At 40.5% G+C, this 27690-nt stretch overlaps 1 protein-coding gene across 1 annotated transcript; it reads right to left on the bottom strand.

Annotated features, from left to right (window-relative positions):
- On the bottom strand, window positions 1–26789 carry TNFRSF11B (TNF receptor superfamily member 11b). Its single transcript, XM_024572337.3, has 5 exons — window positions 26622–26789; window positions 8569–8938; window positions 4780–4971; window positions 2967–3191; window positions 1–1189 (listed from the first exon to the last, which is right to left on the bottom strand). The coding sequence occupies exons 1-5, from the start codon at window positions 26649–26651 to the stop codon at window positions 801–803; spliced, it is 1206 nt and encodes a 401-aa protein (XP_024428105.2). The 5' UTR covers window positions 26652–26789; the 3' UTR covers window positions 1–800.
- Window positions 26790–27690: the final 901 nt, after the last annotated feature.

Here is a 27690-nt window from a genome sequence, read left to right as displayed (position 1 = left end):
AAAAATAATTTGAAAACTTTAATGGTGTTGTTTGTATAGTAAAAACATAAAATCTTTTAAATAAGGTACATTCAATTTCTCAGCGCATCTAATATTCAGATAATTTATATTTCAAACACTTTCCGACATTAAACAATTGACTAAATACTACATTTTCCATAAAATTATATCATAGCTTATACAGGTTAAATTATATTACAAATACACTCCACATAGGAAGAATGGAGTACCTATTAGGAAATGCTACAAACTTTCCATTAAAAAATATATTTTATCTCTCTCATTGGTCAATAATAAACAGAATATATAAATTTTTTCTTTCTAAAATTAAGTCTTATACAGTTTCCCTTCAGGATGATAATATGTACAAACCTTATATGTGAATGAATATAAATAGCAAATACTGTAATAGTGTTACAGATATATTAGTACTTTTACAGGAAAAAATGGCTTTCTAATAAAAGCCTGTGGACAGCCAAAGTCTCGAAGCTATTTAAGTTAGACATTCTCCTATTTAGTAAGGCACAATGGAGTCTAGTTCCTTATTTCCAGTTGAATTACTGCAAGCAGTGATAAGGAAAACAGTCAGTAGATATGGGACCAGATCTGCCAGCTGGATAAACTATTTGGGGCTTCTTTCTCCACACCATAGTTTTTTGTATGTGTGTGTGCCCTGGGGCCAAACCTAGTCCTTGGTGATGAGAAAGAAATCATTGTACCCCCTCAAGTGCCTGAGAAACAGTTTACTCATCCATCAGATCTGGTCCATGGTGAGGAAACAGCCAGATGACCATTTATGGTTATAAGCAGCTTATTTTTACTGATTGGACCTGGTTCCCTATCATTTCTAAAAATAGCTTCTGATACAATCTGTACATCGTGAAGCTGTGAAGGAACCTGATGGTCTTTTTCAGACTTTGAGTGACCGTTTTGGGAAAGTGGTATGTTTTCAGGTGCTTTAATGCATGCATCAGGGCCTTCAGAGTGTCCTGGTCGCCGTTCTTTATTCTCCACAGGCTGAGCAGCTTCAGGATCTGCTCACTTGATTTGCACGCCTTCGTTGTTTTTTCAATGTCTTCTGTTGTGACTTTCTTCCCTGGCAAGCTCTCCATCAACCTGCGGAGCTGCTCGAAGGTCAGGTTTGCGTGGCCTATGTGCCTTTGCACGCTGTTTTCGCAGAGGTCGATATCTGTGCAGAGCAAAAGCACAGAGAGACATCCACATCACGTCTGTCCTTCTAATGCCACCCCAGGTACCCGAGGCAAAGGTCCTCCAAGTTTCAGAACTTTAGGGATAACCTTTGACTTCATTGGTTTGGAGGGAGGCTTAAGTGATGCTAGATATTTCTGGGAACTAAGATAAATATTGCTTTGTGTTATGGTAAGATAATATGCTATATATTCTAGGCATCCAACAAAGCCCAGTGAGAAACCCAGTGAGAATCTCTAGTAGAAAATTACAGGCACATCATTCTCTGTTTTTCCAAAAAAACTTTTGAGAAATTAAAACTATAACATTTCAGAAAAACAGAAAGTACTCAAGTTAGTAATATAAACTTCCACTAGTTGATGTAACAGGGGTGCTATTTTAAAAGAGTTAGTTGCTTCAAATGGTCTTTAATAAAGAGTACAAGAGGGTTTACCACCACTGAGAAGAAAATTTAAAAACCCCATAATAGGAGGCTCAGGGACGCGATGATACATGCAGCCTAGAGAATATTTCTGTAATGAGCTAGGACATAAACATAAGAGGGAGTCACTAATGTTTCTATTAATGACATAAGTCATTTAGTATCTGAGCCCTAAGGCAAGTCAGTTCATCTTCCTGGGCTGAAATGTCCTCATTTATAAAATCAGGATTTGGTCCCTTCCGGCTCTAACAGTCTCTGATTCTCTACTTCCTTTTCTTTTTGCTTTAGGGCTAATTATACTTTCAAAGAATACATTTGGTTTGCCAAAAACAGGAGAAAAGTTTACTCTTTGCACAAGTGAGTGCATTCAGCTGCCAAAAATGTTAAGTCTCCCAAAATCTGTTGCCCTAGTTTCAGATGTGTGAGGATTTTACGGTAGTTTCAGGACTCATTTAACTCCCATGGAGAGGAGAGGAGTGAATTTCTCATTGACATTGTCTGCATTATGAAAAACCTCCCTCATTTTTTTCTGGGATGTCCTCCCATTGGTAATTGAATTCAGAACTCTTTCCACTGTATAACCTAAAGCTTGTAGTCCACACTGTATGCAATTTTCTTTCCCCTTTGGATTCTCTCATTATCACCAACCCCCCCCCCCCCCCCCCCCCCCCGCCACACACACACACTCACTCACTCACTTTCTAAAGGAGATTCTTTAGAAAACTCTGAAACATGAGAATACTTGATTTCAACTAGCCCCTTTTTCTAAGAAAGTCAACCATTTTGCAGACCTTATCTCATTAATCCTTACAACAAGAAAGTCAACCATTTTGCAGACCTTATCTCATTAATCCTTACAACATATGCTATTAAAATGGTAATTTTGAAATAGGCTGCCTGGTGAGGATTAACGAGGATATCTCTAAGATACTAGGAGGCTCTCCAGAGAGAATTACCAAATAAATACAACAGAGCTTCTTGGTGGAAATGCAAGGTAAGGTTCAAAGTGGTCAAAGAACTTCTAGGAAGGTCAGAGGGGATGCTAATAAAACTGCTAAGGGATTTAGAGTCAAATTTCCTGAGGTCTACATCCTGCTCTAGAAATGCATTGTGGCTTCTGTGTACTCTCTGAAAGGACAGTTGGGGTGGGGGGATGTGGAGGAGGTGAAAATAAAACCCTGCATGACCGTTCTGAGAACAGCATCCACACCATCCCTTCATGAAAACATTTTCATTGCGACACTAATTCCAAACAGGAAACATCCTCCACACAACTAAATCCATGATTAAAGAGTGTCTGATTTCCGATTGACTTCTCTATGTCAGGTCACCATACCTTGAATGATCTTCTTGACCATATCCTGGTCTTTGTTTTGATGTTTCCATAACTTCAGCAGCTGGAAAGTCTGTTCTTGGGAGCTGTGTCGTCTTTTTATCCTCTCTACACTCTCTGCATTTACTTTGGTGCCAGGCAAATTGTCCACCAGGACGCTGAGCCAGTCAGGGGTAGACTTGGTAGGAACGGCAAACCTGAAGAACGCCTCCTCGCACAGGGTGACATCTAAGGTGGGAAAGCCAAGATTCACTCAACAATGGGACTCTTGGAAGTCTATTGGCCAAGATCCAAAATTTAAAGACCCACACAACTGAGCTTTCCGGGATAGGACGTGCTAAAATGAAAAATTTGAATAAAACCAGCCTTCTCTTGGCCGGTTGTAGCGGTAGATTGCCAACCCAACTGGACTTCTGTCCTTTCCTATGTTCTTTTAGGGCCTTTTGGGAGAGAAAGTTTAATAAATATTTAATAAGAACATAATAGTACTATAAATAAATTACAGCAAAAATTCTGTGATTTAATGTAAATATTACCATTCTGTTAAAGGTATACCTAGTGTCCTCCGGATACTTCAAGGTCAGTGCCCAGACAGATATAATCCTTGCTTTGAAAGGAGCTTGGAAGTACTCTGGAATAGTGTATTATTTTCTGCACATACACAAACACATTGTTTATCTTTGGGAATGACGATAGATATAAATGTGCGAACATATATTAAACGTGAAAATAGTCACACACAGGAAACATGTCATTTAGAAAGAGGTGCGACCGCCTGCACGTCTGGGTAGGGTCCCAGGGAGTGAGAGTCTGTCCATGGATTCATCAGGCCTGGGTTTGAGTCCTGGCTCTGACGTTCACACCCTCCATTGAACTTGAGGAGCCTTAACGGTGTTTTTGTAAGTGCTCTATGGATGACAAAAACAAAGTTTTACATGTAGTAAAGAGAATGTTAAAGTTACAAGTCATTCTTCTTACTACCCCTTCCCTTACTCCATTTTTTAGATAAGAAAGTGGAAAGGCTAAATACCTTATTCAAGATTTCAGCGACACAGTGAAAAAACATTGGGACTGGATTGGAAACTGAAATCTCCCACATCACATTCCTATGCTGCATTCACTTCTGTGTAGTACAGAGATGCTTGGGGAGAGTCAGGCTGGCTCACGATGTTGTTTAGCTGAATGCTAAAAGACAGACTATCGTTGGAGTAATGAGTCCTTGGTAAAAGGCGTAGGATTAGTCTTGTGGTAGGAGTGACAGGGTGAGGACACCGATTTGATTAGTGTCCTCGCCAACATGGGATGCATCCGGATTTCTTGAGCTCTAAGCCAGTGACCCTTCCTGAATAAAGGGTTTCAGGCAAGAGGAACTGGGAACTTCCGTGTAATAAACACAGCGATACCATAGGCAAAAAGCCAGTTTTACATTTCTAACTTGTGATCAATTTATGTTACTGTGCTTCATGACCCAATTTAAACTTGGGTTAATAAGACAGGTATTCTTCAAAGCAATAAAAAATACATAACAAAAAATTCTGCAATTTGGACTCTGCTAATTTGGCCTCAGACATAATCATGACACTACCCTTTTCTCCAGGAGTGAGATTCTATCCAAGTGTGAAAGGAAGAAAGTCAGGGTTTGGAGCATGAGGTCTGGGGAAATGAGGACTTTTTGAAGAACTTTGAGAGTGGCTTTAGCAGTGAGCCCAAAGAACAGCCTTAGAAGAGAAGAGCTGATTAAAATTCAAGACAGGGAAAATATGAGTTTGACTAAGAAGGTGGCCAGAGGTGGCACGATTATTTGATAGATAATTACCTATTCCACATCCGTGAGTTGCTTCACTGTTTCCAGCACATACATTGTCATGCGTTGCATTTCCTATCTGAGTCCGGAGGAGGCCGGACGCACTGCAGTTTGTGTGTTTTCTGCAGGGTGCTTTTGAGGACGTCTCATTCGAGAAGAATCCGTCTGGACATCTTTTGCAAACTGTATTTCGCTCCGGGGTCCCTACAGAAAATACCGCACGATTTAGCACCTTCTTCTCAAATGCTTTCGCAGTGGATACCCTCAACATAGTTTTAGAAAGACTTTTCACTTAGTTTTAACAGCTGTTTTGCTACGTTTTTACTATTGATGTTGTACCAAACTTCAGGCATTCTCATTTTTCACTTCATTAGACACACAGAACAAAACTCTCCAGTTAGCCCCTTAGGCGGTCTCCCCTCCTAGCAATACAAACACAAGTTAATTTTGCTGTTACCCACAAAACACTTCCAAATGTGAGAGGGAAGGAAAGAAGGGAGGGTGTTCATTAGTCCTGTGTGTGCTGCAATGGCAGTAGTGTTGCCATCATATCCTTCACACAATTATCCTGCAAAAGCATCAAGATAGATGTTGTGTAACTGCTGTGTTATCATTCTCCGAAATCAGTGCCCACGGAACTGCATCGCTCAATTCCAATCCGTTCCTGCTGAAGTTCTTTCTCTCCTGAATCCTAATTGTGAAGCAACTCATAAGTATGCTAACCTTGAGAAGTAAAAATTTACAGCATTACAATAAACTTTTGAAGGTGGCAGTAAAGTTGGCCGCTGACTCGAAAGCGTAAGCCTGCAGTTAAGCTACACAGTAAATGGAAGATGATATACTGTTTGCTTAAACTGTTGAGTCTTAAGAGTCTTGTCATTAAAGTTTCAGGGAAGGGTGATTGCAAGGGCATTTATTTCATGGTGGAAAAATACTTGACAAATCTGGAGAAATCATTGGTAGACCAACTTGAACCAGACAACACCTAAAGGTGCCATTAAAAATAAATTCCTTCAAACCCTTGACTCTATTATTCATGGATAAATCATATATTAGAGCATATTTGCATATGAAAATACCTCCATCTAGTGTAAGCTAGTTGAACAGATTTAGATTTCAGCATTCAAAAGTAGCTTTTATAGGCCAATTCTGGCTTATGCAAGATAACAAATGCAAAAGGGACAAATGAAAGCTACAGAAAGTTAATAAACTGCAGTTATTAAAAATTTGAACACCCCATCTCATTGTGTCAAATCCAGGGAAAAAAAGCAAACTGGTTTGTTTCTAGTTTCATCTCCTGCTTCTTCTAAAGGGATTAACGACGCATTGGCCAGTAAAAATGAGGAAGGGCTGGAAGAATAAAAAAGGGGGAGGTGGGAAACCACGGGCAGGAAACCTCCACATATTAAATTCCACCTCCAGATCTGCAGTGAGGACATCTTAGGAACCAACTGACAAAAGGGAATGCTTTTTTGAAGTATTTTCTTACTATATTCCTCTTTTTGAATGACATTCCACTCCACACCAAATTTACAATTTGCTAAGTGAAGATTCTTGGGCAGAGATTCCATTGCTAATATTCTAATGGAAATAAGTGGACTTGAACACACGGATCCAAGTCTCCCTTTGCCAACCGCCACATGTTCTGGAAAGCCAAAGAAGAACTTGGCATTCTTCAATACACATTGATGGACTGGGTCTTTGCATGCATCCCAATGAGAAAGTCATCAGTACAAGACATGACATTCTTTCAGGTAGCTTAGCCTTTAAAGTTCTTTAACAAAAGAAATCCGAAAATGGTAGAAGCCAATTTCTTAGAGTCTTTGGAGGCTTTATATAATGACCTTGCTGAGTAGGACTTCCCTGTTTTATAATTGATAGAACTTTTTATAAAGAAAGGTTCATCCATATAAGTGAATGATTTTGCCTTATTAATATCAATGGAAACATAAAGAGTATAATCTGGCAGACCAAAAGCTCTGTTGTAACAATGAGAGGAGCTCTGCTCCACGGCTGAGAACTTCACAGAGCTAACCGTAAGTAATGACATAAGACTCTTAAGACTAACAGATAGAGTGACTCAAATATGGAGACAATCTGACTTCAAAAAAAACCAACAAAAAGGAATGGTTATTAAATACTTTGTAGAATAACCTCGCATAGTCCTTCGTTGTCCTTGGGATGGAAACCTTATTGTCCATGAGGAACTACCCTGTGGGTTTTCAGGGAGTGAGAGGTAAATAAACCCCACTGTGGTCCCACAAAAGAAAATATGCATGTTTGTGCGGGTCCTCTGGCTGCCAGCTTACTTCATTCTACAAACAGCTTTCCATGCTTATGTGAGAAAGATCCTTGCTATTTCCATTCTTTTTCGAAACTTTCCAATTTCCAAGCGGCCTAGTCCCTTCATTAATTTTTCTATATATATGACTTACTGAATTGAATTAAATGAATTTATTTTTGCTGGATGGGCATGTCCCCCCTACAACTTGGCTTAGGTTTTGCATCCCAAAGTATCACCCAATAAAAACTAGGAAGTGTCACCAATTTCTCCCTCAAATACTCATACTCGAGGTGTCTTAAGGAATTCTCATGCAATTCGCCTCTACTGTGATTAATTTTACAAGATTTACAACTCAGGAACCAATAGAGATCAATGTTTGTATATGTTTGCTTTGTATTTGTCATCCAATAACTTAGAACTCTGTATATGACAACTCCTGGAAGTTAAAATAGTTACAAATAACTGACATCCTCTAAACCAGTTGTCCACCATGGGCAATTCTGCCATCAGGGGACAATTGGTAATGTCTGGGGACACATTTGGCTGTCACCACTGCAGGAGGAGCATGTAGTGGCAAACCAGCGAGGCTGCTAAACACTCTACAATGCACAGTACAGCTGCCCACAAAAAGAATTACCCGGCCCAAAATGTTGGTGGAATAGAGGCTGAGAAATACTGCTTCAAACTGAGTAAACGGAATCTGTACTGATTATTGCTTCCTCCAAAAAAGTAAGTGATTGCTCTTCATTGTCCCAGGCTATGAGACTACACGGAAGCTTCGGGAATGTGGTAGAAAGCAAAATGGGGTTGCAGCTTTAAAAGATTCAGTGCTCACTGGCCTTAACCTGTGCTGTTCAAAATGCAAAAAGAGAAAGCACTTTGTTTGTACATGAGTTCTTACTCTGGGCTTGGCAATCTGCTTTGTCTATGATAAAGAATAAGGCCACTGATGAGATACTGCTACAGTCTTTATCTTCCCAGATACTATACTCCCATGCCAAAGGAAGAACTAGCTTCATTTTTTGTAACAAAATGCATTTCCCTTAGCCATTCTCATTTTTTTTGAATAATTAATTATAACTGTTCGTTGTTAACACTCCAGAGTCTCATCAATATCAGCATAATGACTCTCTTGGTATCAGTTAAGATCCCTGAAGTTTGTCAAAAAGCACTGCAGTTTGAAGCTGCCCATGCCGAAGTGAAATACAGAGGTATCTACCAGTGATAAACAGTGCGGCTCAGAGGGTCCCTTTAAAAAAGCAATCCATCATGCATCTCATTAGAGAGCAATTTGCTGCATTTGAGATTTGTCACTAAATCACCCTAGAGGGGCAGAGTATTGCTCTGAGAAATGGTCATTTGGCCGCAATCCAGACACAGCACATACCTAGCAGGTTCCATTACCTTTGTAATTTGCTATCTTGTGATAGCATCAGACAAAAGTGTTCCCTCAAACTTTCCCTACTACTTTGTATGATCCTAATTAATTGTGTGGCCTGTTGAAAGCTGGTACATACCAGCGTGCAGCACTCCAAACCCGGGGGGACAGCTCCTGTGCTTCAGGCAGAACTCCACCTCGAGGTAGCGCCCTTCTTCACATTCACACACGCGGTTGTGGGTGCGATTGCACTCCTGCTTGACATACTGCAGCTCCTTGCACACTGGTGTGCAGTACACACACTCGTCACTGATGTGCCAGGTGTCTGTGTAGTAGTCGTCAGGACAAGGGGCACACACGGTCTTCCGCCTTGCCGTACAGTGCTGCTTTAAGTAGCTGCCAGGAGGACACTTGTCACACATCAGCTGGCGAGACGTCTCTGGGTCATAATGAAGGTACTTTGGAGGAAATGTTTCCTGGGTGGTCCATTTAATGGAGATGTCCAGGAACTGGAAGAAGAAGGGAAATAGTGGCATGTCAACATGGAAATAGGGTGGTTCTTCTGTGCAAAGACATCAAAAGGTCCTTTATGAACTTCCTTCCTTCTGAGCTGCACCAGAAAGTAAGTTCAGGGACTATACTTTTTGCCTCTATTGGCTTAATCTCAAAGACCAAGATGGTAATGGCAATGGACCTATATTACTTAAATCTGGTTCAGAGATCACTGGAGTAGAGAGCTCCTCAGAAAAGAAAGAACTACAGCTAGTGCACCATTAAACAGCCCACATGGCCTCAAGGACACTATATCTCCCTGGACTTCGGGATTGTTTCTAGATGACTGAGTTGGATGAACTAGTAGTTCTCAGAAGAGCCATACCATACTCTTTGATAAAAATGTAGATTCTTGGCATCTGCACCCCTAAATGTCCTGATTCCACAGGTGTGGAATTGGGCTGGGGATTTAAGAAAAACTCTCACAGTCCATATGCAAAAATAATTCTATTGTTTATTCACTTGACAAATAGTTATTGAGCCCTTAATATGTGCCAGGTTCTGTTCTGGGCCATTAGGGGACAGCAGGGAATAAAACAGGCAAGAAACCCTGCTCTTGCGGAGTTTACAATCCAATTGGAGGGGCAAGAAAATACATAACAAACTACAGGTAAATTATATGTTAGAAGAAAAGTGTTATAAGAAAGATGAGCAGTAAAAGAGATTAAACACATGGAGGTGAGGGAAGAGATTACAACACTTAAATGAGGAGGCCACAGTAGCCATGATTAGGACTAGATGATATCTCCCTTATAATTTACCCATTCTAAGACTTAATGACTCCAAACATGTAGTGAAGTCAAGAGGTGGAGATGTGCAAAGTATGATTATATCAACAGTCTTCCGGATCGTTCGAATATTCATTCTTCCCACAGATGCTCATTGCATGCCTACCAGGAATGTACCAGCAATATGCTGGTGAGTCTGGCATGATCCCTGTCTCCATAAAGCTTGCAATCCACTGGCAAGAATCCTAGAATATTAAGACTGATGTTTCCTCCAGAACATCGCATGGCCCAGTCTTGACCCTTACAGGTCAATGATGTCTAGAAAATTAAGTGACCTCCTCTCTTCAGATTAACTGGGAAGAACTTCAGGGAACAGGCAGGGTTTCATAAGTATCCATACATATGGCAGGAAGAAGTCTATACAAAAAGACAAAGAAGGAAGAGAAGGAGAAGAAAAAGAAGAAGAAGTAGGTGGGGGAGGAGGAGGAGGAGAAGATGAGGGGGAGGAAGGGGAAGAAGAAGAGGGCGGGGGAGAGGGAGAAGAAGGAGGAGGAGAAGGAAGGAGACTTTGCGAGCAAGGGTGAAGCTTGGGAGGGCAGTTTTAACCAGGTATTCCATCTTGTGTTCTAAATCTCAAAGGGTCTTCTGGGGATCATTGAAGTAGTTCTTCCTACTAATTACAGGAAACACACGCTCAGAAGAAATAGTGTTATTTGTGCGTAGGGGGTGGTTTGTTTGGTTTTTATTATTTGCTTTTGGGGAAAGGGATCAGCAGTGACTATTTTCAGGCTTTGGGGAGGTGGCAGGCCAAACATAATAAATTTTTCCAAACTCTCTTCTTTGTAGAACTCAGGACATTTCACAGAAACCCCTTGACCTGGGAAAAGCATGACAAGCTAGGAAAATAGCACTCCCTTTGGAATTAGGAGTGACAAAGGTAAAGATGGCCTTTTAAAATAAGCATTTGGGCATTTTAATCTGAGCAATTTCATTTACTTCTTATTGGGACATAGCAAGCATCAGGGCTAACTGGACCTGCTGTGAGCTGGTAAACCAGGTGAAAAGGGCGGAATGTCCCCCTTCGGGCTGTGGACCTTTTATCCAAGAGAAATGTTTAGAGTGCCACGATGCGAAGGACTCCTAACCTCCAAACATAGAATACAGTGCAAAAGTAAGGCTGTTGTGGTGGTCTTTTCAAGATACCTTCATATCCTGAGGTTTTCTGGGGAAAATGTTCTTAAATTTCCCTGTGATTTCTGATTGGATCAGTTGGGATAGGTGGACATTAAAAGAAAGAAATGAACCAGAATTGGGTGAAAGTACCAGGTTGCTCAAAATCTTCCAGAAATAAACTATTCATTCAACACACATTCATTGAGTTCCCATTGCATACCAGGCACTGTAGAAGATACTTAGCATAGGGTGGTGCACAAAAAACCCCCCAAAACCAAAAAAAACAAACAACCTGTACCTTCAGGGGCTCACAATTTAGCGAGGAGGCAGACAGCAGAGAAGAAATAAGTAATTACAAGTAAAGATCAGTATTTTAAAAGAAACAAAGCCAGGTAAAATGACTTTGTTGCTTCTCGGTCATTTGATTATACTGTGCTATATCTTTCAAGGCCCTTTTGGTGGATATTTCTAAAATCCTCAATGCTAGGAAATAAAATTTTCCTGGTGTAATTTGCAAAGACTACAAAAGAAATAAATGCTTTTTTTCTCTTACTGCTTATTTCTGAAGGCCTTGTTGCTTTTAAGATACCTGTCTTGCATGCTGTTGCTGAGTGAACCCCCACCTGGTGGGGCTAGCAGTCCTGAGACCTCCTCCCCCAGCCCAGCTTCCCATCATGCCCCCTTCCCCATTTCAGTGTGGTTCTGCTGTGTCCGCTTCTTTAGCATTGACTCTGACCTCCCTTAGCAAGAAGTGATGAGGATGAGCTAGGAAAATCCCACACAAATACAGGATCGGACCAGAATGCTGAATTGATTTGTATTTTTCTAGGCAATTGGACATGACACTGTTGGTTTCCTGAAACCATGCTTTGGAAATTAGTTACCTTTTCTTCAAAATACAGGGAAGTTGAGGTGAAAGGCTTCCCCAGAGAAAAAAAATAAATAAGGTTGACTTAAGGATTAGAGAGCAATCGTTTTAGTGAAGGCAATTTCTCCAAGGCCACTGCATAGAATTGCCCAGTATATTTAAAAAAAATAGGAAAGCCTTGAGGAACTGAAGACTTGTTCTCAGTAAGTTCCATTGGGCCTCTGTGTTTTATTTGAAAATTTTCCACTTTGGTGAAAAGACAGAACTCTATGTGGCCAAAATTGGATGTTTAGGTTTCAATCTCTGGTTAGCCCCAATTCCCACATAAAATTTCTGGAACCAGTTACTGTACAGAGGATGGGCAAGATTAATAGAACTCTTCATCAGTCCTCTCTCTTACTTTCTTTTGCATTTCCTGGAAATGCAATGAAAAAGATGCCATAGGAAAACAGAACATCTTAACATTGGCTTTATCTCCTTTGCCAGCTGATAAAATTTAAAATCTAGTAAGAGTTCAAAACATTTTTTTCTGTGTAAATTGCATAACCACTGAGGAACATCTGCAAAAGCCAGGCCGTGTGCATAGGTGTGTCTGAGGAAGCGTGAAGAGCTCTTTGTAGAAGAGGGCCCTGTTTTTGGTGTTTTATGCTTGACTTTAGAAGAAAACATTAAATGGAATCTTCTCTCCAGCTCTCTTTCCTTCCCCCTCCCATTCCCTATCCATCCGCCCTTTGGTGTGGCCACTTTTCCTTGAGGGGAACAGGAGTTTCCCAATCTGGTGCTTCCCTCCAGTCTGGGAATCTTCCTGAAGCCCCCACACCTCTTTTCTTGAAAGGACCTATCAGGCTCCATCTCTAATAGTTTTGTTCTTCTCCTCTCTTTCCATGTTTAATGTTGGACAGTGTTAAAGAATTTTCTATCTCAAACCCGACATCTTTCCTCTCTTACCCAATGCCAGCTGACGATGGCAGTGTGTGAAGGTGGTGGGTGGAGTGAATGAGTTGTTCTCCAAAGCCTTTTCTAAATCTCCCATTGTCATATTCTGTGGTTTGACACAGAATTAAGCCCTCTTAATTAGCCAATGAATTTGGGAAAAAATGTCTTGCTCTAACCCACTTCCTACCTCCTTTCTTCACTGCTTTATTTGTGAAAGTTCTTTTCACTGTACAACTCTACCAGCCTCCACTTTTCAGATTCACCCATGGCTCCTACTTCCTCTGTAAATGCAACCGATGCGCCAGCACCCTGTACTCTGAGCTCTGTCTTGTCCTCCAGCATGACACTCCTGTGTGCCTTTACCAGTGGGGTTGCCGCTTAACAAGTTAGTTGTATGTTTGACGCTGAATCTGCTTATGCTGCTGGTATCTATGTATCTGTAAATGCTGTAGTGTAACTATCATTAGGTAATTCCATTAACTATTATGTAAACCACTAAACATGGGTGAAAAAAATAACTATTTTTGCTATATAAAATGAACAGAATGCTCTGGGGATAACTTGATAAAGATGAGCTACAAAAATTAAAAATTTTTTTTTGAAAACCTACCAGAAATTTGAGGGAGCTGAGACAATTGTAAAAACAAACTGGTGAAGACATCTAGAAAAATTATCTAATCACTTTATTTCTTAAATATCTTTAAATTCCACAAATGAAATGAATGGGCTATGCATTACAGATGAGGGTTTTGTAAGAAAGGAGTCCCACCTGTTAGCAATAGCAGATTCCAAGAAAGGCCTTGGCCAGGTCTCAACATATAGGTGATTAAGTATTTATTTAAATGTTTTAAGTCAAAATAAAACATTTAAGATATATGTGTATAATTTTTATTATTAAAAGATGTAACTGATTTTTTCAATTAATCACTTAATTCTTAATTTCAAACATTCTGTGCCCAGCAATAGACTAAAAAATAATCATTATAATATTTTGTTTTGTGCCTACTTTAGGAGGTTCTACCATTATCATCAGGTCTCCATCAATTACAATAATGAGTCTTAGAATGAGTAATTAACTATTCCAGGTCATAACAATTAGCAGAGGCACAATTCAAACCCAGACGATGTGCCACAGAATACTGTTTTTCTGTCCAAGTCCTTTAACATTTACCAAATGCTCTCACTTATGCTATGGCTTTCATGTAGTCCAAAAGTAGCCCTAAAGTGCTACTTTTCCACTTAGACTCAAGAGCATAGGGTTAGAAAGTCAGAAAGTCAGAAGCTCAACCAAAGCCTTCTGAAGTTCAGGTGAACTGACATTCACTTTTCTCGCTTTGTGTTAAGACTGGCTCTTGCCCAGAGCTACTGAGAAGGACATTTCTCAGATGACAGGTGCCTTGACTACAGCATTCTGTTGGTGCTTGCTTCTCTCTAAAGGACAAAAGAAGAAAACACTCCCTCCGGCAAGTTTATTTCCGCATTATGCAATGCCGCCAGTCCCATCCGCTGGGCTTGCCCTCTGGCTGCAGAACCATGAGTGACCCAGTGGGTTTCCATTTGTGGAAAATTCATTAAAAGGAGCCCACGCAAAGCTTGAAATAACTACTTGGTTTGGGAGTTCCTTTTGTGATCCCTCGTCATGATCTTTGCCGCAGAAAACTATTTGAGGACTCTCCAGAGTTAGATGAGCTGGTCAGTTTGGAAACCAAGCCATTTTATAGTTCATTTTGGCCAAGAAAGGAAACCTTCAGGATATATGAGTGTATCATGGTGAGTTTCCTAAAGAGCTCTTTCAGTATGAGCTATAAAGCGTATTTTTTTTAAACAAGTAACTTTTTTCTGATATTTTTTTATCAAAGCCTGCTACAGAATGCAATGGAACATTTTAAACAAGTTTATGAGATAAAGCAATGTTTGTTGTGAGTAGCTTTGGGCTACATCTGTAGGGCTTTATTCATTCACTCATTCATTCTTTCACTCTTCATTCATTTGAGCATCTAAAAAAATAAGCAACCCCTTTTTTTTCCCTATGGAGGTTAGTTTATTTGATTTTCTATAGTCTTATAGTGTTGTAGTTCCTTTGCACTTTTTTTCCATTCCTTAAATAACTCATTTATTCATTCATCCCCAAACACTTACTGAAACCATTTCTATGCTCTGGAAACACTACTAAGCAGTGGATTTGAATAAGTTAATGTTCCTGTTTCGTATAAGCATTCATCTAAAAGCCTAGCCTGATGGAAAATACTCATAAATCACTGCAAAACAATTGGTTGCAGAGGAAAGGAGAAAGAGAATCAAGAAAAGTCTTCATAGAGAAACATGTCTGAAATGAGGAGGGGCTGAAGTTAGACACTAGTAATGGAGGAGAGGAAGGGATAGATAGGATCCGTTATTGGCTGTCTGCAATGGGGGGGGGGGGCAGTTAGAAAGAGCAATTGAAGAACATGCCCATGAATTCTAACTGTTAGTTTTGTGGTATTGCCATCAATTAGTGGCAAAAGAGAGAGAAGACGATTATGAAGAAAGACAATGAATGTAGTTTCAAATATCTCCCACCCACCAGACTCAGATGGATATAGGTATGGGATTCAGTGCAGAAAAGCAGCTAAGGACACAGCTTTTGGGGTTGTACGCACATAAATGACTCCAGAAAAAAAAGGGCTCAGATGGCATTGCGCAATGATATTGTACACAAGCCAAAAGTACAAAACTGTGAATCCTTGGGACTTACAAACATTTGCAGGATAGGATGAAAAGAGAAGGTTAGAAAAAAAAAAAAGTAGGAATATCACAGGGAGTTCAAGAATACTAAATGGAAAATGAATAACTTAAAAAGTATATAGCATGGCAATTAATTAGACCAATGTGAATTGACAAGAGCACTTTCAGCTTGGCACCTGCATTTAGAATACACACCCCAGGGTTCCAGATCCAGTCAGACCTCCCAGTTAGTAACCCGGGCCAGTATCTCACCTCTAAAATAGGAACATCTTACCTCTAAAGTGAGAATAATCCTCTAACAGGAGAATATCCTTGTACAAGTGTTATATTTTAGATGAGTTAAAAGACACAAGTAAACTTGATAAAACATAAGGTCCCAGACAAGTATGAAGCGTTATTATATATGCTAATTACACAGGATATGAGAAATGGGAGACATTTTGAATCAGACTTATTCCTGGAGATATTTTCAAGTTTCTTGCTCCATTAGAAGTAACACACCTAAAATGTGCCGTAAGTTGATTATCTACCCTGTTCTTAACTGTCTCCAGGAAAAAAAAAGTGTCTTTGCATTGTTTTTAAAATCAGTTTCTGTGTCTTTCTAACTCGTATCATTTTCTGAGTCTAGGTGAAATGTTTCAAGGCAGTTCCATGGGTTTCCTCCAAGGCCCTTAATAGAAAAGTATTTGTCTCCATATTCTTAAATACTTAGCATAGTGTCTTACATGTAGCAAGTATTCAATGTAGCTAATTTAATTTCATTCAGCCCAATAGATACAGTGAAGGAATATCTACTACGTGTAATTAGGACTATTGATGATTATATAGATGCAGATAAATATCCACATGTAAGGGATAAGTTTGCAAGAACAAGCACAAAACCTGCAATTTTCTCATCTGTAAAATGATAGCAATGACAATTTGCCTAAAGGAAGATGTTTTGAAAAGCATCCTTCATTTTTGCCTGAATGGTTCTATTTGCACTTAGCCTCCAATCTACCGGTCAGCATGTGAAAAAAGCACACTGTTCACTGGGGAGGTTTATCTGCCGCTGCCAGCTCCCTACGTGAGGGTCTACCACTCCTTAATAAATTTCACAACAGCCAGTTGTTTGGCGGAGGATTATGTCTGTAGCAGAAGAATTAAATCCGTTCATCTACACAGAACCGATTTGCTGCCAACATCTTTTGCTCAGCAAACTGGGACAAGAAAATACAAGCAATTATGATTTATTAGATGAATCATAGGGCCAAATTCTACACTATTTTGGTTCCCTTGGGGCTGAAGGACTGTCTACAAGTAAAACTTAACATTAAATGTGTTGGGGGGTTTTGTTTTTTTGTTCTCGCTGGGCCGGTGTGGCTCAATTGGTTGGGTGTCGTCCTGCAAACCAAAAGGTTGCTGGTTGAATTCCAGGTCGGGGCACATGCCCAGGTTGCAGACTGGGGAGGCAATCGATATTTCTCTCTTACATCAATGTTTCTCTCCCTCTCTTCTCTCTCTCTTCCCCTCTTTCTGAAAATTTAATAATAATAATAAATGGATTTTTTGGTTCCCTTCAGACTTTCCTTTAGTTGTTTGAAGGCTTTTAAATTAATTAGCAGTAGCTTGTTTAATTTGGAATCAACCAGAATTGTCAAGGCAGATTTGTTTATGATGCCTTTGGTGCTTCAAAGAAGTGCTACAGACAATTAGCATTTGATAGATTAATAAATAAAGGGGAAAAAAATCTCTGAAAGAAAAAACTTGTAATGCAGGTAAACACTTAAAACTTTCTAAGGAACATGTGTGGAAATCTCACATATTTTGGCTCCCAGATATTAATATTTCTTCTCTTGGGCTTCTGTTAATCCCCAGATTTGAGACATAACATCAATTATGAAAACTGCAATGCAACAAAAGGCTGGCTGTGATTTTCCTTATCGTTGCGTCCATTCCGGCCCGTTTGATAAGCACAGGGCAACAGAGTTCTTCATCTATGGTCCCTGGCATTTGGGGCCCAGAGTCGGCAATACATTCAGTATGGGGGGAGCTTTTAAGATCACTTTTTAAATTCCAGACAAGCTTAGTGACCAAAAGTAACCATAAAGGATGATCTGATCATAAATTCCTGACCGGGCAGTTCATGGCAGGTAGTCATATCCCAGGCCCATAGCTTCCTTAGCAAATGTCAGTCTTGACCTTTGAGCCCCTGTCCATGTTCCTATGCATCTAGGATAACAAACCATTGACATGTCAGAGTAATTTTCTTTTCTAGACTCCTCAAAGGCACAACTGCAGACACCACAGCAAGAGGCCACAGAAGCCCTCGTTGTTATCTGGTCCCCCGAGTACCACCTCTATGTGCCCTGTTATTATTACCTATCCTGTAGCCACCAATGTAAAAGAAGTGTGTGCTTCTCCATTGTGCTTTTTACCCAGTCCTACACTTTCCTGCTTTGCTTTCTCTCACTTCCTTAATGTATCACCAATGAATTTCACGCACCTTCCTTTTGTTCTCCCCTTTGATTCTAAATGCACTAAAGGCACTGCAAAACTTCCCTTCCGCAGAGCAGTTTCTCAATCCATTGAGAGTTTGCTTCTGCGCATGTCCTCAAAATTTTGGCTCAAATAAACTCTTTTCTATAGGCTAGCCATTCTTCCTATCTATCCATCCATGCATCCATGCATCCATCCATCCATCCTGGTGAATAAATTCTTCTCCCTCTCCTGTCCTGAGACACAGCAAGTCCACACAGCCTCTCCGTGAGACCCAGCAATTAGTTACCCTGCAAGAAGCAGCAGCTTCTCAGTAGCGCACCCTTGAACCTGCTCCCCTCCCTCTTCTGCCTTACTCTTCTTTCTCTCACTCTTGCTTCCCTAGGATTGCACTTTCTAATAACGTCTTAAAAACATAAGTGTTTGCCTCATGCTCTGTTCCCTAAGGAATCTGGCTTAAAACTCATTTCCAATAAAGAGGCCTAGGCATTTAATTTCAAAAAAATAAGAAAAAACCATGGTGACCCCATGGAGCCACAGGAGGGAAAAGGGACAAAAAAAATACATTGGCATCATTTTGCCCACAGATCTGGCCCTCTTAGTCCTGTCCTGGGGCATTCTTAACCCCAGCTGAGAAGAGAGCTCTGGGTTGAAGGAACCCACAGAGGCTTAGCTCTGATATATGGGTATTTTTCACTGGACTCAATAACTATTAGATCTAAGCTCCTACAGGGCAGTAAAAACTTCTCAGCTAGGTAACCAACCTTATGGAAAATTACTCAGTTTTCTTGTCTGTAAAAGAAATACTAATCTCTGCATGATAGGATTTTTGTGGAAATTAAGTGAGTCACGGTGTGTGACTTTCATATAGGATACATACTCTAAGAACGGGGTCTCTCTGTTTTATGGTTTCCTCCTTTTGGCTTAGCTGGAATGGGTAGAAGTTGTGCCGATGAAAGACGAAGATGAGTGAGCCTCTACAAAGGAAGGGTTAGCTGGAATGGATGAAAAGAAAAAACATGATCCCTGTTTGCTTACTCTCACACAACAGGGTGTTTGATTTGGAATCTCCTGTGGCATATCTGTTTACCTTCCCGTTTTGAAGCCCAGCTAAGCTTTGAAGTAATCTCAGTTCCCTACATTTTGAATTTTCAGCCTCAGAAGATGTTCTTGCAGGAGTCCTGCTAACAATACCTCTGATGGAAACGGAGTTCAAATTGATAACCTAAAACCATAGATTTTAGACATTTGTGATTTTAAGTGCTTTTGCTGTTACTGCTCCTGATGGGGGATTGGCTACTGAATTAGCCAGGACTGGCTGGGTTTTATGCTACACTAACAACTTCAAAATCTCAGGGGCTTCAATATAACCAAGGTATACTTCTCACTCATGCTCCATCCCTACTGGGTCCACTGAAGGCTGTTAGCATTGTCCTCTGTCCAGGACCTGGATGATATAACAACTAATATCTGGAACATGGCTGGCTCGTTGTGGAGGAGGGAAAGAGGAACAAAATGTTGGGGGGTTCATATATTGGCAATTAAATGCTCTAATCTAAAAGAGACCTATTGGCCAGAACTATTCACACCATACCACCCCCCACCGTCACCAGAAGGAGAAGAGGAGGTATATATAGTCTTACCATGTTTCTAGAAGGGTGAAGAAATGAGACCAGTTTACAAAAAGCATTAACCATCGCTCAATGAACATAATTCCTACTTTTTATGACCTTTATTTTAGCACAATCGGGTTGATTTGTTTTTTCTTTTCACTGGGCATTAAAAGCAGAGACAGGCAGCAGCCAGTGTTGGAGTGGGGATTTCTGCCCGTTAGTCAGGAGGAGTTGTCAAGTGTAGCATTTCATGGCCATGCCAGCCTGCTCATCATCATGCCTAATCTGCCTGAAGCTTTGACATTTATTCTAAAGAGAGCTATGCAATTGTCAAGTACTTGCTCCTCGTGAATGCAAATTCAAAAAAATTCTGCTCAGTGAGAATAAGGAGATTGCTAGTGACCATAATTATACTTTTTCACTAAGTCCTGAAGACCTGGCTTCTAACTAAATGGAATATGAAAAATAGGCACATTAATGGCTTCCCTGCATACCAGCTAAAGACAACAAGAACTTGTTTCAGAACGAGAAAATAGTTTTTGGTTTAAAAGAATCTCTGATCCTAAACCAAGTCCTGCTACTTAAATTAGGTGACATTTCAAAAGCTGCTTCCTCTTTGATCTCATCGACTTGAACAGAATTCCTTTTATATGTGAAACCACCTGGACAGAATTTGACAACTGCAACAAAATAGATTTGTTTTAGGGATAAGTTTGATTTAAATATTTATTCTCAAATATTAATACTAAATAAATATTTAAGTACGTAAATATAAATACTTATTTAAATAAGTCAATTTGATTTTTGTACATTTGGAATATTAAATAGTACACAGTATAATCAATCATTTTTTAAATTCATTTTTTCAATGACAGAGCTTAAACCTGAAAAAGCCTTCTACATACACCTGTTTTAACACCTTTATTTAGAGATGAGTGAATTAAGACCACAAGAAGTGGAATCATGGACCAGACCTTAGTGTCTGTAGCAAAACTGAGAAATTTGATTTCTTGCCCCCGATCTGCTATTGTGCACGTCTCCTTGTCAGTACGTCCACAATCGAATTCCTAAATTACATTTTTTTTGGCAGTGGTGGTGGCAATTAATGGTAGGGAGAATTTCCTAAGGGATACGGTCCTGATATCCATTTTTTCTAAGGATAAAAGAAATGTTTTTTTCTGAACAAAGTAACATTACTATGTGGAATGGGAATGGAGATTTTTGGATCAAAGACCAGAGAAGAAAATTGAATTTACCAAAGGCAGTCACAAAGCTTAGATGAATTACTGTCTTGCTTTAAATCTAAATTCATCTTGACACCTGTTTTTCTATTTTAGAGTTGATTATTTAAGAGGCACTTACAGAAAATGCTTCCGAGGCACAGACTAAATTGAAGTGAAAATCCTAAGGCTATTCTTTTTATTTTTATAGAAGATGCTTTAAGGAAATTAAACAATGTTTTCACAGTATTAGAACTATAATTTTAAAGAGAGTATTTTTTTAATCACAATAAGAGGTAATAAATCAAGCCCATTAGGAGCACATTACTTTTTTTTTTTTAAGAGCTTCAGGAATGGTATTGCATTTCCATCTGTGTCTTCTAGCCATTTATGGTCAGGCTGATTCAAGTGCTTTTGTGAAATTGGGGTGAAAAAAATCTACCCAATACCGGGGAAGTTATGTCACCTTCTCATTGGGAAAAAACCATTTTAGTGTCTCTGTAAATGATTCTGGAGTTTGAAACATTAATTTAAAGAGGTCAGGTAACTGTGAGAAGGAGCAGGTACCAAACAGCTTCTTACCTAATGTGTTGTAACACTATTCTTATCCCTTACAACTGTCTAAAAGAATTCTTTTTTTAGACATTCTATGCTAGTTACCCCAAAATATTCTGTGGTAGTGAGTTCCAAAAACTAATTACATGTCACATAAAAATACTGTCCTTGTATCTATTTCAAGTTGGCCATACCTCACTCTTTCTTCTCGCACAGATAGTTTACAGGCGTTGCTAGGGTTTCCGATCCACTAGTTCCTGCTATTGTGGGTTGCTAAGTTTTATTTTGATTTTTGTTTTCTTTTCTAAACATGGCTGCTATTATTGTTCATATTTGCATTTTGTTGGCCAGACTATCAGTATCAGAAACGGACCCTGGACCTGCTTCCTTCTCTCCTCCCTTGCCACGTGAAATCATCCTTCCCTCTAACTTTAAAAACCTGCTCGACACTGATAACCTAGATTTTTTTATCTCTAGCTCAGGCTCCTACTGAGCTCTAATTTTGTAAAAATCCAAACGCCTCCTTGATATCTCTATTGGCACATTTTACAAACATATAAAATGTGTTAAAGCCAAAAATAAGCACTTTGTGCCTGAATCAACTAGATGGGATGGCCAAAACCAGGTTCAGCTGAGCTTGGGCAGCGCCTCTGAGGGTCAATATATGAAATATATGAACCCAGTTCTTTTTTTTTTTTTTTGCTTGAGAATGAACCTTCATGAACTTAATAGTAAAAATGTACAAGAGAATATTTAAATATTGGTCAGGTGGGTAGCGTGTTATATTCATATCTTGAAAAAGATTGAAGCCAACATTAGAATGTTAGGTCTCTGGCAATAAGCTAAATTCTGTTAGAACATCTGTGGAAATTACTCGGAGATTAAACAACATACTATCAAATCTTACCACGGCCGCTTTGACTGGGCAAACACCCCTTTAGCGTCAGCCACTGTGGGGGCCTAAGGGGCACAAACATGAAGAAGATGGAGCCCTGTGTTTGCAAAAGCCCGTACTTTGTTCGCTATGAGAGTGGCGCTATCCTCTGGAAGTTCTGGAAATTTCTGGGGGATTTCTATTGTCAGAAGGACGGTGTTCTGCTAGGTGTCCTCAATGCTCAAGAATACGCCCATGTTCCACACGCTTTCAAATGTCCCACTGACAATTGATACAAGTAAAAAGTCTACTTACCATTATCTGGGCCTAGATTTTAACTCCATTTCATACAGACACAAAATGGTTTGTGCATGTGTTTTACACCCACTGAATTTTTCAAGAATTCAACAACATAAATTTTGATGGAAGGTTGTACTTCGTTTCTGTTTAAAACTTTAGCAAGATTTCTTCACCGTTTCAGAAAATCATAGCACCAAAGCCAACGCCGATCATAGCTTTGAGCCCCAAGGAGACCCCTGTGCTCCAGTCTTTGTTCGTAAAGGCACATTCGTGGCCGTCGTACACAGCTGCCAACTTATCACTGTTTCATTATGCCTTCTAGTGAAGCTTATTTTATTATAATTGCTTTCTTTTAATTTCTCCTTTATCATATAGTTATGCTGGTGTATTGACTATTTAAAAGTATGTATATAGGTACAGTATATATACCCTAAATTTCATTTCAGGAGGGCAAGGGAGTTGCTACAAAGGATTTACTTTACAAGCGCTTGGAAGAAGTCTGATATGATTGAGAACCACTGCCCTACAAGGGAAAACATAAAATTTCACTGACAATTTTGGCATCTCTGCTCCATTGTAATAACATAAGGGATAGTCAAGCATCATTAGTCAAGGTCTTGACTAATTTTTTTTTTCAATCTACTTACCAGTCCTCTTTTTTGGGCTACAACAGAGAAACTCAAGCTACAGGAAATGCTATTGGTTAATGAGATGCTAATGGGAATAAAGCTTTTCACAGAAAGCTTTCTGAAAAGGGAACATACAGCTGGAGGGCTGAGGATTACCTAAAGCAGAAACCCAATAAGCAAGTCAATGACAAGGAGAACAAGAAGACTTGAGTGTGGGTTTGGTGTCTCTTTGATAGACACCACCACAACCCCCCCTTCTAGACCCAAGTGGACAAAACATCTGGCGACGAAAGCCTTCTTCCCGGCCCATGGGCTATGACAACTGCATTTTAAGCCTAAGAAGTAAAATTAAAGGCCACATTGAAATTAGGAATTGTGCAGAAGGTTTCTAGGCAACAGAGGCCAGGAAGGTTGCTAGGGACAGGGATCGGGCTGTTTTGGACTGTGTATATGTCAGATCCTTCTAGAAACTTTACAGTGATCATTCTCTTAAGATAAACAAACAAGCCAAAGGGCTAGTGAAATATGCACACTCAACCATGGGGATTGGAGGAGGTATAAAAACCAAAGTAAACAACAAAGCAACCAAAAATCTGGAAGAGTATTATCCTACAGGAGGATCAACAGCTCGGGCAAGTTGTTCTGAGAAAAAGCATCTACAACCCCCGACCCCCTCTTCTGCCTCCCCCTAGTTCTAGTATCATAACATTAATTCAGAGCTTAGCATAGAGAAGGCCAACGGATGGTTCTGGCACTTACGATGTAAAGTTTCAGCCATCCAGTTAAAATCTCAGCCAAGGCCAGGACATCAGTAAGTACATCAGGTGTTCCCCAGGCAACCATGAAAGAAATGACTTGCTGATGTGACTACCTCACCTTGCAGAGAGGTTCTCTGCTTAATTCCATTGGTGAGCATTCCAGAAAGCCCAGAACCATGGCATTAATCACAGATCACACTCCCTTGCTGCTTGCCCACCAGCATACCCTCTGCTCTCATCAAAGAGTCTAGAGCTCTACTCCACCACTGAATTTTATTTCTCCCCCTTCTTAGGTTTCAGGACACCTTGATTTTATCTCTAACAATGAAACATTCTACTCCTCTTTCAAGGTGTGTGTTAGTGGTCCTTTCTTCCTCTTCAGAACATCACCAGTACTTCGTATACGTAATCCACTTGGTTCTAGATTGTCCTACAGTTATCTGTGAGCACAATTCTAGAAGCTGGGATGAAGCTGGAACTTTATGTGGCTCTAGCACATGTGCATATAATTATATCTATTTTTGAGAAGAGAAAACTAAAACTCAAAAGAGATGTAACTTGCCCATCGTAATCTATCAAATAAGTGGTGGTACTGATATTTTATTTTGGTCCACCTGCTAGCACTGCACAGCAGCTTCCTTTCTAAGTCCTAGAGGACAGGATCTTGTATATTCCGAGGTCACCCAGCACTTGCTCATTTGTTACCCTCATTACCGGTACAATTACTCATCCACTCTCTGCTTGTCCATTAGGCTGTGAGGTCCACGGGCACATGGAGTGGTGCCCATCTTGTTTCCCCTCGTCTCTACTGCCCAGCGGCATGCATGCCTGGTACAAAGCATTAAGTATCTGTAATGCTTCCAGTCCCTAGAACTACCCTTCAGTATTTCAAAAAGGGCATTTGGCTCTTTATGTGCAAGTACATAGTGTCCGTTTCCAATCACTTAGAACATAAAGTCAAGCTCAGAAACTATAGAGAGGAAGGGAAATCTTTGCTATTTAATTTACTATGTTCATGTGGCAAGGTCTTCTCTTTTGATAACACCATATCACCTATGATTAGTATTATCTACATAAATACCTATCTTCCTATACAGACCATATATCAAAGCACTTGTCTATTTATTATTTAGAAACAAATTATTAGGTACTTACAGTATTTAGTGGAAATTCTGAAATTCATTGACAGTATGTACATCATTAATTAAATCTTTAACAGAATCTTAAAGACTAGGAAGAATAAACATGTCCCATGTTACTAGCAGGGTTACTTACACCAGCCAGAAAGTAGAATGACTAAATCAATGGTGCTGGGCCCATGCAGAGGAATACTATACAGCAATAAAAATGGACACACTACTGTACATCCCACAATGAAAATGACCTTAACAATAAAACTGAGGGAAAATAGCCAGGCACAAAAAAAAGTGCATAAAGTCCATTTACATAGAGTTCAAATAGAAGCAAAACTCGCCTGTGGTGTTAGGAGTCAGAATATTGAGTCCTCTGTCCAGGAACATAGAGAAAGCCTAGGAAGCTTCTGGGGTGCTGTTAAAATAGTGTTGCTTGATCAGGGTGCAGCTCACAAGTGTTCTCTGAAAAACTTCGTTAGGTGTTATGATAGGTGTATCTCCATATTTATACCTATCTATATGGAAGTAGGTAAAATTAGCATACTTATATGTGGACTGCGGGCCAACCTTCCTTTTCTTTAGTGAATTTGCTATTTATTTAGTTAGTTTGTGCATCCCAGAAACTAACTGGAAGACTCCTAGCCTTCCTTCCACTGTGGGTTGGATATTAAAGTTCAAGCATTTACTCTAACACTTTCGCAACATTATGTGGCTTACACGTGGATTTTCCTATCCTTTCGTGAATGTCTGATCCATATCTCAATCTATTCCTCACTTTAGTGACATAGAGGAAATAAGTCACTGGTCACAGAAGAATCTTCAACCTTTATTCATTTAATTGGTCAAATATCTATTTTTTTAAAGAAGGTAAACCAAGTCACAGGGATTCCATTTTTCTCCAAATAATATGTTAAAAGGAACTTTTAACCCTATGCAGTGCTCAATTTCAATTATTTAAATATATTTTAGAACATAATTAACATTAGCCCACTGATATTTCCCCCATTTTACTGGCATTTAGAACTGGAATGAGCCATTTAATAATAAAATGTTATTAAAATGTTAAATTGCACAGTTAAGAAGTGTGTGTGAGTGTGTGATCTCTTCTCTTATGCTAATCATTCAAAATTTCCCGTAACATTTGCTTAAGTGGAGAATGAGTCTAGTGCTGTATCTGTCATGTCACTGTATCCAAAGTTTATTCTAATTATAATAGTTTTAAAAAGACTGACATCTCCTCCCCACTTACTCTGACTCTAAGGGACTACTTCATCGTTAATAATGATAATGGCCAAGTTAGCTGAGCAAAGATGATATGAACTACATCAGGGCGTTAATTATCTAAGACGAAGAAAGCCAGTAAGTAAAATGGATAAAAATCTTTCAAACTCGAAAGGTCTACAGCTCCTCTCTGTTCTGCATAAACCCAGCAGGAACTTTCCAGTATAAAGGGACAGACACCCTAGGAGAAGCAGTTCAGCTTGAAAGAGGTCTCCTGTTCTAAACTGACCCTAAATCTCTCCAGGGAGGGGAGCGCGCTGAGCTTTGTCCCCATCCATCCGCTGGAGGTTGGGCGGCCTCCCGGGGAGGCAGGCCGCCTCTCCTGGCGCCGGGGGCACAAGCACCGGCTTCCCCTGGGCCAGGGACTTACCACGAGCGCGCAGCACAGCACCTTGTTCATTGTGGTCCCGGGAAACCTCAGGCGCTGGGAGGAGGAGGCCGCGGCGGGCGAGCGCTTCGGTGCGTCTCCGCAGCCGGTGCAGTCACCGCGTTATATATAGTGTTGCAACAGGAAGTACCCGCCGGCTTTGATCATTCATTCCCTATCTGGACCAAACTTTGCACCTTTTTTAGGAACCCTGGGAAGGGAGTGGTGGGGGTGGGAGGTGAATACCAGTACGAAAAGCTCCCAGATTAACGCTTTCGGAGCCAGGACACAAAAAAACCTCGTGCACTGATGGACGGTGGGGGGAGGGGCGGGGGTGTCTGGCTTCTGGGAGTGGGGAGTGGGGGGTGGGGGGAAAGCCCTCGGGGGCTGCGGAACAAGGCGCTCTTTCTCCGCTAGGCTCTGAGGTTTCCAGGCCCCTCCCGCCAGCGGGCGGCCTCCTGGCTACCGCCAACGGCAGTGGGAGGGGTGGGCGCTTCTCCACCCTGAGAGTCCCATTCAGCCAAGAGCGGGGCTCAGCCCTCAGGCACTTTATCCCCTGCTTGTCCTGACCCCTTCTCCACCGGTTCTGAGAGACCTGATGACAAGACCTCTCATTTTTGCGCATCGTCTCCGAACACAGGGGCAGTTGGTAATCATTAATCCCCAAGGTGGCAAAGGCTGACAGGAGGCACTTCTCTAACTTTTGGTTCTAAAGCTCACACTTTTCCCCATTCACTTCTGTCTCGGGTGATGAAGGCTAGAGAGAAGCAGCAGCGGAAAAGCTTCCTGCCTAGGGCGGGATAAACCTTGCAGGCTGCGGGATACCTTGGCCACTGTTTTCTTCACCAACACCTTAATCGTCAAAGGGCTATTGGGACCTCAAGTTTCTACATACTGAATTTCTAAAGTCTCCTCTTCAAGGTTCTTCCACTGTCCCCAAGTTACACACAGAAGTTTGGTGCTTTCATAAGGGCGCTTGCCTTTCCCCTCCACTTCCAAAATTTTGCTTGTCTGAAAGGTGGACCCATTGACTTCTAAACTGTAGTCCCATTCCAGGACCTGCGGTTCACCA

This window comes from Desmodus rotundus, chromosome 8 (assembly GCF_022682495.2).
Source record: "Desmodus rotundus isolate HL8 chromosome 8, HLdesRot8A.1, whole genome shotgun sequence".
Classification (NCBI taxonomy): Eukaryota; Metazoa; Chordata; class Mammalia; order Chiroptera; family Phyllostomidae; genus Desmodus; species Desmodus rotundus.
The sequence above is the reverse complement of the archived record's forward strand: the minus strand, read 5'-3'. Positions and strand labels throughout refer to the sequence as shown.